The 13,187-nt window shown below is 30.8% G+C and overlaps 2 protein-coding genes across 2 annotated transcripts; one reads left to right on the top strand and one right to left on the bottom strand.

Moving 5' to 3' along the window:
* The first annotated feature begins 2,208 nt into the window (after positions 1–2,208).
* Positions 2,209–3,642, top strand: LOC107872516 (protein yippee-like At4g27745). Its single transcript, XM_016719182.2, has 2 exons — positions 2,209–2,641; positions 3,314–3,642. The coding sequence occupies exons 1-2, from the start codon at positions 2,405–2,407 to the stop codon at positions 3,536–3,538; spliced, it is 462 nt and encodes a 153-aa protein (XP_016574668.1). The 5' UTR covers positions 2,209–2,404; the 3' UTR covers positions 3,539–3,642.
* A 3,132-nt stretch (positions 3,643–6,774) lies between these two features.
* On the bottom strand, positions 6,775–8,117 carry LOC107870894 (ATP synthase delta chain, chloroplastic). Its single transcript, XM_016717585.2, has one exon. It carries the CDS (start codon positions 7,882–7,884, stop codon positions 7,159–7,161), a length of 726 nt encoding a protein of 241 aa, XP_016573071.1. The 5' UTR covers positions 7,885–8,117; the 3' UTR covers positions 6,775–7,158.
* Positions 8,118–13,187: the final 5,070 nt, after the last annotated feature.

Below are 13,187 nucleotides of genomic sequence, written 5' to 3'. Positions count from 1 at the left end.
AACAACAACAACAACAACAATAATAATAATAATAATAATAATAATAGTAATAATGAAATTAATAAAATTACATAACCACTATATATATATTTCTGTCTTATATTAATGAAATTAATGAGCTTATTCTAAAGAGTAATAAATGAAATTAATCAAACTCAGATATATTACTTGATTTTCACCTTATAGTACAGATTTGATTGATTCAAATTTTCAATCGTGTAAGTTGCTCAAAAATTATTTACATTCTCAAGTTTACTTTAAAATTAACATTTTCTCAATTTGAATGGTAGACATTTTCTTTCTTTTATCCTAATTTTTTAAAATGTCTATTTTCCCTTACATAGCCAATCTTTTTCTTTTTTTACTTCTTCAAATCATGATTTTTTAAAAAACATTTATAGAACAAATATCTGCAGGAAAAAATAAACACTATTGATTAGGAAAAAAAGAAAAGAAAATTGAGAAATAGTAACTTAAGTGCATACATAATTGAAGTTTAATAATGAAATGAATGAATTTTTTTTAAATCTTTTTATTAATAATAATAAAATTTTAATATTTATTTATACAAGTAAAAATCATAGAGTGATAGTTTTATAGATATATTTTGATATAAGTAATAAAAATAATTATATAAAAATAAAGGTATATTTTATAATAAATTCCTAAAGATTATCCATTTATATTGTAATTAAATTATAATTTAGAAATAATAATTAATGACAAAACTCGTTTATCTAGGTAAACAATTAAGAATAAGAGATAAGTAAACTTAAATATACATATATACTTAATACATGTAATACTTAAATAATATCATAAAATATAGCATTAGATTTTGTAATAAGATTCATAAAAATTATTCTACTTATAATGTTAATAAACTTAAACAAAAATCTTTAAATATCTAGAAATGGTGATAATGTTAATAAACTTAAATAAAAATCTTTAAATATCTAGAAATGATGAAAGAGAGCAAAGAGATGAGGCTTCTAGAATTTTATTGAGTATTAGCGTGAAATGACCCACATTTGAAAAGGTGGACAAGTTATAGTCAGTCGGCTAAATTAATCTAAATATTACACAAATTCACAACTTGTATTTTCAATATTACAAAAAATCTCAACTCCCTAAACATATTATAAAAATCTCAATATATACACAGAATGCTATGTATATGTCGGTTATGTTATGTATATTAATAGGGAGAGAGAGAGAGTAAATTAATTAAAAAAGTGGGAGGAAGTGGTTGATATTTATGTTATTTATACTAAATTAATTCCCTTTTTTAGCCATTTGGCCCAATTGGGCACATGCAGTCTCTATACTCAATTGATACACTTTTATATTATATTGATACACTTTTTTAAAAAGAGAAAGGAAATTCTATGCAAGTACGTGCAGTCCCTATACCCAACTGATACTCTTTTATACTACGTTAATACACTTTTATAGTACATTGATACACTTGCAGTGTCCATATACTCAATTGATACTCTCTTATACTAAATTGATACATTTTTAGAATGCATGTAGAAACTATATAGAATCGTATAAAATATGTATCTAAATAATAATTGCAGTTAAAAATTGTATAGGATGTGTATAAAAATGCTATAATTATTATATAGAATGTGTATATATATAGAAACTGTATCATTATTATATATAAATATATATCTTTAACAATTGTATTATATTAAAAGTATATGGCATTGTATTTTATTGTATAAATAAGTAAAACTAAACAAAACAAATAGTATGTTATTTTAATAATATTGATGAATGCAAAATAATCTAAAAAAAAAAAACAATTACTCAATTGTTTAAAAAGAATAAAAATCTAGTTCTAAGATAATGGTTTTTCCATTAGTGCTCTGGAACATGTGCTTTATGAGGGACATGATTGTGTTTGCAGTATTACAAGTACGTTCTTAAAACTCCATACGCTCTTACTGGATCACACAACCTAGCAAAGGCAACGGCTAAAGAAAACACTGTGCTTAGTGGTTATTTACCAAATTTTTAAATTTAGGTGCTAATTTTATGAAATTATTTTAATTTTAGGTGTTATTTTTGTCCTTTCCCCTATTTACTGACATGATCCAACAGTAGGAGAGGGGGTGGGTGTCGGTCCATTCCCCCCAGTATAGTTGCTATTACTGCCTCACAAGATATATAATAATAATAATGACTAATTAAGTAATCATAAGATTATCTCTAAATCAAGGGGACAACTAAATAGTGAATTCCATCCTTATCAACACCTAACTATTTTATCTAATATTGGTTGATTGCACTTGCAGTCTACTGCTACTTGTTAATTTGACAATTAATCTTCAATCAAGCATTTCATTTTCCTATTAATTCCTTCACTTTCATCTCAATTTCCGTCTAATTATCGATGCCAGCCAACTTGATGAAAGCTTTTGATTCAAGCAACAAGAAATTAATTTTTCTATATATTAGTTCATTTAATATTAACCAAATCTTTTGCTTACTGATCCTCTTGTTCTTGTTTCTAGAGACATTCAATTTTTCAACATATATGGAAGGAGTTGTTGGTCCAAGGATATATAGTTGTTGTAAATGCAGAAATCGCGTTGCTCTTCATGATGATATTGTCTCCAAAAATTTTCAGGTTATGATTTTTCTCTTAATCAATCTCAAGCTTTCTTAATTTTTTTTCTTCTTCGATGGGAGAACTTAAAATGATTCCAATTAGGGGTGAAGGCTTAGGTTTTTATGTTCAGGGGGAGCTTGAGAGAAAATCACTAGATTCTGTTACATTTGTGTTAAGAAAATCACTTAATATGAATACATAATTTATTCAGTACTTTAATGCTATTTTTTGAAATTTTAAATCCATAAACTCAAATTCTCCGCCTGGATTGAGAACCTATGAGCTCATTCTTTAAAGTTCATAGTATTGAACTCGATGTATAAAGTTATGAGTTCGTGAAGTTTAGTGATTTTTTAGACAAATTTATTCTCCGAATCAAAAGTAGGCGAGGTTTAGATGAACCCGGTACTACTATGTTGCATCCCCCTTTCTTATACGAATTATAGTTTTGCAATTATGAGTTTTAGAGGCGGACTCAAAATATGAAGTTTATGAGTTCGATTTCAGAATTCTACCACAATTTATTTGATTTACGGGTTCGAAGTCTATTATTTGCACTTATAATTAAACGACTTTTACGTACACGCACATCTATATTTTATTTAAAAAATTATTGAGTTCTATTGAACACATAAAACCCATGTTATATCCTCATTGTTTATGACACAATAACTATGTTGTAAAAGACAGGCAAGAACAGGGAGAGCTTATTTATTTACTCATGCCATGAATATAGTGATAGGGGCGAAGGAGGACCGGCAGCTAATGACTGGTTTGCATACCGTGGCAGATGTTAAATGCTCTGATTGTGGGGAAGTTTTGGGATGGAAATATGTAAGAGCATATGATGAAACCCAAAAGTATAAAGAAGGAAAATTTGTTCTTGAGAACTTTAAGATTGTCAAGGAAAATTGATAGCAGAGGTTTTATGAACATGACTTGGATAGTATAAATTCATCCAGATGTGTTGTAAATATCAGGAGTTTGATAAATAAAACTTTAATGTGCTTCAGTTTCTATTTGATTTTGTTGTTTAATAAAATGAATATATGATACTCTATATCAAATTATTGCAAAATCTTTCTGACTATCTTGCTAAAAGAATAACCACAGACCTTCTGAATTAAGAGAAGCAAAACAAAAAAAGCATTTTCTTTATCACAGAAGAAGGCGTGAAGCAAGGGGGATTCTTAAAGCCAAAAAATAAAAAAAGAAAAAAAAAATTCCGAAATGAGGCTTCATGTGTATCTTCTCTCATTGTAAAGGAAACGAATCTGTAATGCTTAAGATCTCGAAGATCCTCAATAGTGAAATTTTATGAGCTAGCTTGGGGGTTGGAGAAACGGACTAAAAAACTTACTTTTATCGTTCTTTTGTACCAAGAATGATCTCAATTGAATATTCAGTTTGATATGAGTAGTTAGACCTCAGACTTCGACACATTACTCTTAGTTGGATACTGTTGGAACGAGAATTTGTAATGGTTATTCTTTAATACCGAAAAAATCTTCTTGGAGCAAATCTTTAGGACTAATTAGTCTTGGAAACTCATAAGTTCACTTCCTCGATCTTCTCCATTTAAATATTAAACTTAATTCGTCTAGCATAGGACTCAAATCCGTGACCTAAGCCACAAAGTTGTTGATACACTCATAGACTAGCTGCTGACATAACTTCATAATAAGTAGGGATGGCAATGGTGCAGTTGCGGTGCGGGTTTTTTCTAAACCCGCAAGTTTCAAAACCACACCGCATTGCATCACCTTTAAACCCGCATAAACTCACCCTACACTCATACCCGCACCGCACTACACCATCCCATGTTTTTATTTTTTTTGTTTTTTGAAAAGTTTATAACTTCATTAAAAATCATAATATTTTCAAATCTACAACTAGGAAATAATAACTAATTTCTATTATTTCACTTTTCACTAAGAAATTATTAAAAAGTATTATGTGTACAAGTAATGATCAAATACCATATTTTTATTAAAATGAATAGAGATATTAAAAAAACTATAAAATTATTTATTTGTAGTGTTATACACGTCGTTTTAAATATCATAAAATTTTAAGTAAAGAATACATATAATTTTAGGTATATTCACGAGAATAATACTAATTTTTAGCTTTTTTTAATTTAAACCTGCATATACCCAGAACCCGCACCGCACCGCACCATTTAAAAAACAAATTACTTTAACCCACCCGCAGCCGCACCACATAACTTAAAACCCGCACCGTCCCGCACCCGCACCGCCTCATTGCCATCCCTAATATTAATAAGGTCAACCAAAGGGCAATGCAACAACACTACACTATAGGGAGCAATGACGGAGCCAGGAAGTTCATTAAGGGGGTTCGAAAGTGTACACACGAACTAGCTGAAGGGTGTTCAACATATACAATATATACATAAAAAATAATGAGTAAATTTCATCCAAGGTCACTTAACTTTGTATCTATTATCCAAAAGTCACTTTCCTTTCATTCATTTCATCCATGGTCACTTAACTTTGTATTTATTACGCAAAAGTCACCTTTCTTTCATCCATGGTCATTTAACTTTACTTCGACCATCACAAAAGTCACAATGACCGAATTTTATAATAATTCCATAAAAAAAATGATGTGACAACCTTAATTAGTTCTTAATTTAATTTAAGTGAATAAATAATATATTACTCATATCTTAATCCTTTTTACATATGCATAATCCAATTTTCCTTATGGATTATTTAATGAAAGAATACCAATTTCTTAATAGATTAGATTACTTAATGAAGACCATTTTAATAAAAAAAAATTGATTAATATTTTTATGAAATAAAATTATACTTATTATATATTCTTAAAATCCTCTAAAGTTGAGACATGCGTTGGTAAATTATTTTTTCACTAATATATTATGGCATGTATTTGATTAAATTGTTTTTCTCCCTCTAAAATTGTGACATGTAGTTGATAATTTTTTTTTCATACATTTTTTTTTGCCACTTGAGTCTTTACATTCAATATATCATAATAATATGATAAACTACTCTATTTATTGAGTTTTTCTTTGTATTTTTAATTGTTTGACTAATCGATTAATTCTCTTAAAATTTTTTATTATAATATTCAATTTCTGATAAATTACATATTGTTTAATTAATAAATATAAAAATTAGATATCCTATAATTTCTTTATCTATCAAAGTAATTATATTTTATAATTTTTATTAACAAAACTGTACATTAATATAACATTATTTGTACAAATTTTGATAATACTTATTCAATGACACAATTAAAAAGATATTATTTTAAAACTATCTTTAGTATGTTGATTTATCTTCAAAGAATTAAAATAATTTTTTTTTTTTAAAATAATAACATACATGTATTTTTATTTTATGTGTTTTGAAGAATTTATCTTGTTCATCACTTTTTTTTGATGCACCTTTTTGACAGATGAATGCAATATTATGAAATATTTCATAAAAATATCAACCAAATTTTTTTTTTATGTAAATAGTCTTTAGGTTGTGCACATATAAAAAAAGTCAAGATATGAGTAATATATTATATATTCACTTAAATTAAAATTAATAAATAATTAAGGTTGCCATATTATTTTTTCGATAAAATTATTGTAAAATTAGGTCATAGTGACTTTTGTGATGGCCGGAGTAAAAGTTAAATGACCATGGATAAAATGAATGAAAAAAAATGACTTTTGCGTAATAGATATAAAATTAAGTGACCATGGATGAAATAAATGAAAAAGAAGTGACTTTTGCGTAACGAATATAAAATTAAGTGACTAAAAATGAAATTTATTTAAAAAATAATTTTAATTATATATAAATAATATAATATTGTGTAATATTTCAACGAAGGAAGTTCATTCAGATGAACCTGTATATGCTAGATCCGACACCGATAAGGAGGGGGCAATTGTCCCATCTCCTGTTTGCTATCTAACTTCGCAAGTTAACTATAGCATTGGATGAAGAAAGGACACCAAAACTGACAAGAGGGGATTGCTTTAAGAAGCCCTCCAACTCCAATGCTAAAATTATGGCTTCAAGTCGCCAAAGGAACAAAAAAAAGAAGGGTGAAAGCTTCGAGGAAGGGGAGAGGTAAAAAAAAAGGAATCAAACCCCAGATTGACTTAGCATGGAGATAACACTTCATATAATTATGTTTGTCATGGATTGAATCGGGCAATAATGCTTGTGTCAAGGTAGATTACCTAGGTTACATCTTATTTGCACACAACCCTTTCCCCTAATGTTGTGTGAATGCAAGATATATATACTTCATACACCAGGCTGTTTTTTTTTTCAAGTATCAGTTTTTGGCTCTTCATCATTCATAACTTCAATCACATATATGTACCTAATACCCAGAAAGGTTTCTGATTATGTAGACACAAACATAATCTTCGTACATACATATAAAAATCATTAAACTCAACACGTACATAAAGAGCAGAATTCACTAACTCTAAATGTTGAACCAGCGTTTCTGGTGTATGTTCAAAAGTTATGTCATTGCAGAGCAAAGGATCTTGACCTTTTCTTATCATCATCAACCAAATTTCTCACCTTAACCTTCACTCTTTCAGCCCCACTAAGCTCATGTACCTTCTTAGCAATTCCCAACACTTTATCTTTCTCCAATTTCATCTCTGATGAAACCAAAACAACTTGTGTCCCACAAAGCTTATCATAAATCCTCTCAAATTCCATCAACACTTCATTCAAAATTCCCATTTTACCCTTATCAACCAAAATCTTCATTACGCCCGCCAAATGTTTGTTGAAATTCCCCTTAGACAATATCTCCTTAACAACATACCCTTTTTCTTGATTTCCAACAAAAGGGTCTTTCATAAGAGTACTTATGGCATCATTTCTTAACATTCTTGATAACTTTCGCATGTCTTTATCGAGTTTTTCGAGTGAGTTGTGTGTGTTAGCTATGTCTACAAGTGCTGCTGCATAGCCACTTGAAGCTCTTGTATGAACTGTATGAGGTGTTTGTTGTTGCTTGGTGGAGGTTTGTTTGATTAAAAATGGGAGGTTGGGAGTTTTTCTGTGTGTAAAAGAGTTGGTTTTGTTTGAGATTGAGGTTGGCTTTGGGAAAGTGAAGTGGTATGATGTAGTAAAAGGATTCTTGAAATGGTGGAAATCAGCAGAGTATCTACGGAGATTTGGTGAGGAATTTGCCTTTGGAACTGTGAGTGAAGAAACTGATGTAGGAAGAGTGTCCATGAGAATTACTAATTTGGTGAGGAATTGTCCTTTGACAAGAGGGAATGAAGGAAGGTGAACAAGTCGAGGAGAGTGTATGAAAAATTGTGGTGGGAAATTGTTGACAGGCAAAACAGGATTATTTTTGGGTCTTGGCAGGGAGTGATTCCCCGAGTGGCTCTATTTTGTAAAAGGGCCCCGACTAAAACTTTCGTTAGGCATGAAAATTGAAAAGGATATATTTTTGCAATTGTTTTTATAACTTGAACAATCACCCTTCTCTCATAATATGATAATAACTTTATGAGTTACTCCTACGCTTCGCTTCGAATGAGCCCTACTGTAAATCTAAATTAATCGACTTTAATGTAGATACAAGAAACTTGATAAATAACTTTAAAAATAAATTCTCAGCTACTAGTTGACCAACTGCCCAAACTAGCTTCTCTTGGGCCTTGTAATTTTAGGTCGGAGAATATTATTTGGAAAAATTGCATAAGTCCTTAATTAATTACCTGATATGATTAAAGTTAAAATAATTATCTTAAGTGATTATTTGTTAGAAAATTACACAGGATGAACCCCAGTTGGTGGCTTTGGATTATGCATGAGATCCGTGGGAGGGTACATTTCTGTAAGGGATTGTTTCTATAGCTTGAACAATGACTTCCTCTGATGATATGACATTAACTTTACGAGTTACTCCTAGGCTTCTCTTCGAATGAGTCCTATTGCGAATCTAAACTAGTCGACTTTAATGTGGATATAAGAAACTTGATAAATAACCTTAAAAAAAAAAAAGAATTTCTCAGATTCCAGTAGATCAACTGCCAAAACTAGCTTCTCTTGGGCCTTGTAATTCCAGGTTAAATGTTTTTTTCTGAAAATATTTCATAGGATGACCTTTATAAAGAGCGACTTTTGATTTTTGTCCCCCATAAGAAAAGTTTTTAAAGACAATCTTCTTTTCTTTTTATGTATAGAACATGACATTTTTGCCCCCTCTACTCCTCAAATGTTTTTAAATTTTTCATGCTTATTGTCTCTCAACTTCTACTTTTCTTTTTACTTTTTTTTTCTTAATTTTTATAGTTTTTACTTTTTTTTCTTATTTTAATTTATTTGTCTCAATCTTTATTTTCTTTTACATTTTTTCTCTTTCATTTTTGTTCCTCAAACATTATCTATTGCTTTCTCTTTTTTATTCTTTTTTTGTTTATTTGTCTATTTGTCACAACCTTTATTTTTCTTTTCTTTTTTTTAATCATTTCTCATTTTTTCTTTTTTAATCTTTCTCAAAATTTATTTTTAAATTTTCCTTCTTATTTTTTTCTCAATCTTTGTTTTTTTTTATTCTTATTTTTTTTTTTACCTTTTTTTTTTTTTCTTCTTTTTTTTTTTCTCAACTTCTATTATATTTTGTTAATAAATAGAAAGTTGGATGATCCGTAAAGAAATCTTCTTTTTTTAACATCAAAGTAAATTTAAGGGCATGACTTGTTATTTGAAAGTCTTTGAAATAAGTGTTGTCTCTAATACAAAAGTTATAGACACATAAATTAGACACAATCTGGTAGTTTCAAGTCTTACTCGTGGGACATAACTTGTTGTTTGACAATCCTTGAGTTAAGTCCTACCTCTAAGGTAAGAGTTATAAACATCTTATAAATCAAGACACAATATGGCAGTGCCAACACTTGCCCATTGGGCATAACTTTTTTTTTGGGAGGTTCTTGGGCTAAGTCTTGTCTTAGAGGCAAAACTAATAGAGCATCACATAAATCAAGATACAGTATGATAGTGCCAACTCTTGTCTATGAGGCGTAACTTGTGGCTAAGTCTTGCCTTCAAGGCAAAAGTTATAGAATATTTCATAAATTAAAACCCGATGTAGTAGTGTCAACTCTTGCTCATGGGGTGTAACTTGTTGTTTGAAAGCCCTTGGACTATCTCGTGCCTCCAAGGAAAGAGTTATAGAACATCTCATAAATTAAGACATAATATGGTAGTGGCAACACTAACCTGTGAGACATAACTTATTGTTTGAATGTCCTTGATTTATAAAACATCTCATAATTCAATATACAATGTGGTAGTGTCAACTTTTGCCTACGGGACATAACTTGTTGTTTAAAAGTCATTGGGCTAAGTCTTGCCTATAAGAAAAGAGTTATAAAACATCTCATAAATCAAAACATAATGTGGTATTGCCAACTCTTACCCATGGTGCGTAACTTGTTATTTGAAATTCTTTGGATTAAGTCTTGCCTCTATGACAAGAGTTATAGAATATCTCATAAATAAAAATATAATGTGATAGTGTCAACTCTTACCTATGGGGCATAACTTATTGTTTGAAAGTCCTTGGATCAAGTCTTGTCTCTAAGGCAAGAGTTATAGAACATCTCATAAATTAAAATACAATGTGGTAGTTTTAGATCTTGCCTATGGGGTGTAACTTATTGCTTGAATCCCCTTGGTCTAAATCTTGTCTCTAAGGGAGGAGTTATAGAGCATTTCATAAGTAAAATACACAATGAGGTAGTGTTGCCTCTTGCTCAATATAAGTGTCACAAACTCAGATACTAATTATCACAAAATCATGGATCTGATTTTCTTAAATTCGGAACCCTTCAATTAGGGATCTCCCCTGTCATTAGGATAGTAATTAGGAGACAATTAGGACTCTTTTCTCTATATAAATACAGTATAGGTTCATTGTTATGTTTACTGAATATTGAATAATTCTTTCATCTGTATTGTTCCATTTTTTTCTTCATTTATTTAACTTGGTATGAAGAGCCTCGTTTCTTTCCCTTTCTTCGAGACTTGAATATTCAGTTTTTTTCACAGAAAATCCGTTTGATTCATCTTGGACTCGGATTCCTTATCCATATCTGTTACTCTTCTTGTAATCTTTGGATTTTTTTGTTGATTACCTCCAACTTCAATTTTTTTCTTCCATTAGAATGGATTCATGATATATCTTGTCAACTAAATTCGTCGGACATAACTTTTTGATCTGGAAGTTCCATTTCAGGGCTTTCATTAGAGGCAAAGACCTCCTTGGTATTCTAGATGGCTCAAAGGCTATACCTACAAAAGACAAAGAAAAAGAAATCTGGGAAGCTAACAATGTGATACGATACAAAATTACTACGTACCAAAAATGACTCCAAAACAGTCCACACATAAGATGGAACCTGAGAGCACAAAAAGTCCTAGTCTCAGCTTCAATAACAACAAGAGAATATCAAGATATCAAGGTGTTTTAACACCTATTTGCAGCCAACAACCCAAACTAGATTAACAACACAAAAAGATGAACAAGATAACAATAACAAGAAGTCACGGTTTTGAATAACAAGAACAACAAACTATACGATTACAACAAATACAATGGATAGATAGTGTGACATGCAATATTACATACACTAAGAACCAAGGTATGCATCAAATACCAAGACCCTTAAAATATGTAATATGATCATCTACACTCTTTGGTGGACACAAGAGGGACCTCAATCTCTCAAGCACCTAACATTCCAAGGATGAATCCAACACGAGTGAATCCATACTCTATATTGCCTAGTTTCGGCCAAAGGCCCTTCTCACAAGAGAGGAAATATTTCAAGAGTGTTTCTCACTTACAATATCATTGAACAACTAACTAGTAAATGACCTAAAATTTTCTATGTATAGTAGGTTACAAATAAAATGTAAAATGACCAAAAGGGCCCCTTAATAAAAAGTGAATAACAAAGGTGCCCTTGGAGTATGTATGGACGCTTTTTGGGCATATTTGGGCCCAACTTTGCACTTCATTTGCACATTCCAAGTCTTGGGTTAATTCACCCTCGCACTCATCCATCTTCATGGTCATGCCCGTATCATCCTCTCCTTCTTGAAAAGGATTCGACCTCTAATCTACACCTTACAAGATCAAAAAAGGGCAACAAGCACAAAATCCTTATGGCACGAGGGTTAGGTTAGTAAAACAAACAACATCATCATGCCAAGGTGGCACACACTTGAAATACAACCATAAATCCTTTATTTTAATCATAAGAAGCTTAGTAAAAATTTCACAAAGAAAATGGTTACTCAACCAAGTGGAATATGCAAGGGACTTTCTACCTCCTAATAACGTAATTCCAAGACTAGCATGGACATTATCATAAGCAAAGAGGTAGTATAGAAAGGAATCAAGTGTAAAGGCATGCACGATCGAAGGCAAAGCATTTAAGCACACACACATTCTTCCTTTCAAAAAAATAAACAACTTGGCATCCACAAGTTGGGATTCATGCAATTTAAGAATAAGTGTGTCAAAAAAGGATGCATATTCAGAAACATTACCCCAAGGAGTCAATGACACATTTGCCCTTGGGTTTTCAAGAATGACTATACATTCCTTACCCTTAAGAATACTCTCTTCTTTCAAAAGGAGATTTTCATCTTTAGGAGGAATGTTGTCAGACCATAGTGGGTTAGTATATAGGATATAGCCTTCAAGAAAAGCTATACTTTCAATATCATTATCACCACTAGGTTCATTAGGAGTGATTAGACCATCTTTAAATGAAATGTTATACCTCGAGAGAGAGTGTTCTATCCCACAGGTAAATTTGGAACCCTCACTCTCTATAGGATCATTATCAAGTTTCAAAGATGTTTCAAATGGATGGTTATCCCCACGAGCCAAGAAAACATTATAATCCTTACTAAAAAATAGGCTCACGGTTTCACTCCCTTCTCTTGACCCATATTTTTATTTTCATGGGTTCTATGAGCACAACAATTAATAAGGCTTTCATCACACAATATTCTCAAATAATCATTTACACTCTCATGATCAATCCTATCAACATCATCACTTATGCTTAAGTAGTGGACTATATTTAGGGGTAAGTTGATCATCATTCACACCTCCACTAGTTGTGGACAACTCTTATGCCGATATAGACTCACCTTGTTTTGTACAAGGGTCAACTAGTGTGTGATTACTCTCATTACTTGGCATTGGGACCTTATTCAAGTTACAAGTGCTAGCACTAGGTGGACTCAATTCATTCTTACAAGAATAATCAATTTTGTCATCTATAGGATCAACTAGTGCTTGCACACTTTCAACAAAAATTTGGTCTTCATGCAACTTAGCATTACCAAGAGTATCACAAAGGGAAGACTTATGCAATTCTACATTAGGCAAATCCACAACTACATCCATTTGGCTACTACTAGCCACATCGCAATATTCTGCGTTTATAGGGGTATAGGAAGTAGTATTTTTACCTTATAGCTCACATGAGCTACGAAATTTA

The sequence above is a fragment of the Capsicum annuum genome, chromosome 5, assembly GCF_002878395.1.
Source record: "Capsicum annuum cultivar UCD-10X-F1 chromosome 5, UCD10Xv1.1, whole genome shotgun sequence".
NCBI lineage: Eukaryota > Viridiplantae > Streptophyta > Magnoliopsida > Solanales > Solanaceae > Capsicum > Capsicum annuum.
This window is presented reverse-complemented; position numbering and strand designations above follow the sequence as displayed.

Coding starts and splice junctions, on each gene's coding strand:
- LOC107872516 (XM_016719182.2), top strand. CDS start 2,405: ATGCCAGCCAACTTGATGAAAGCTTTTGATTCAAGCAACAAGAAATTA. Junction 2,642..3,313: donor TTGTCTCCAAAAATTTTCAG/GTTATGATTTTT, acceptor TGTAAAAGACAG/GCAAGAACAGGGAGAGCTTA.
- LOC107870894 (XM_016717585.2), bottom strand. CDS start 7,884: ATGGACACTCTTCCTACATCAGTTTCTTCACTCACAGTTCCAAAGGCA.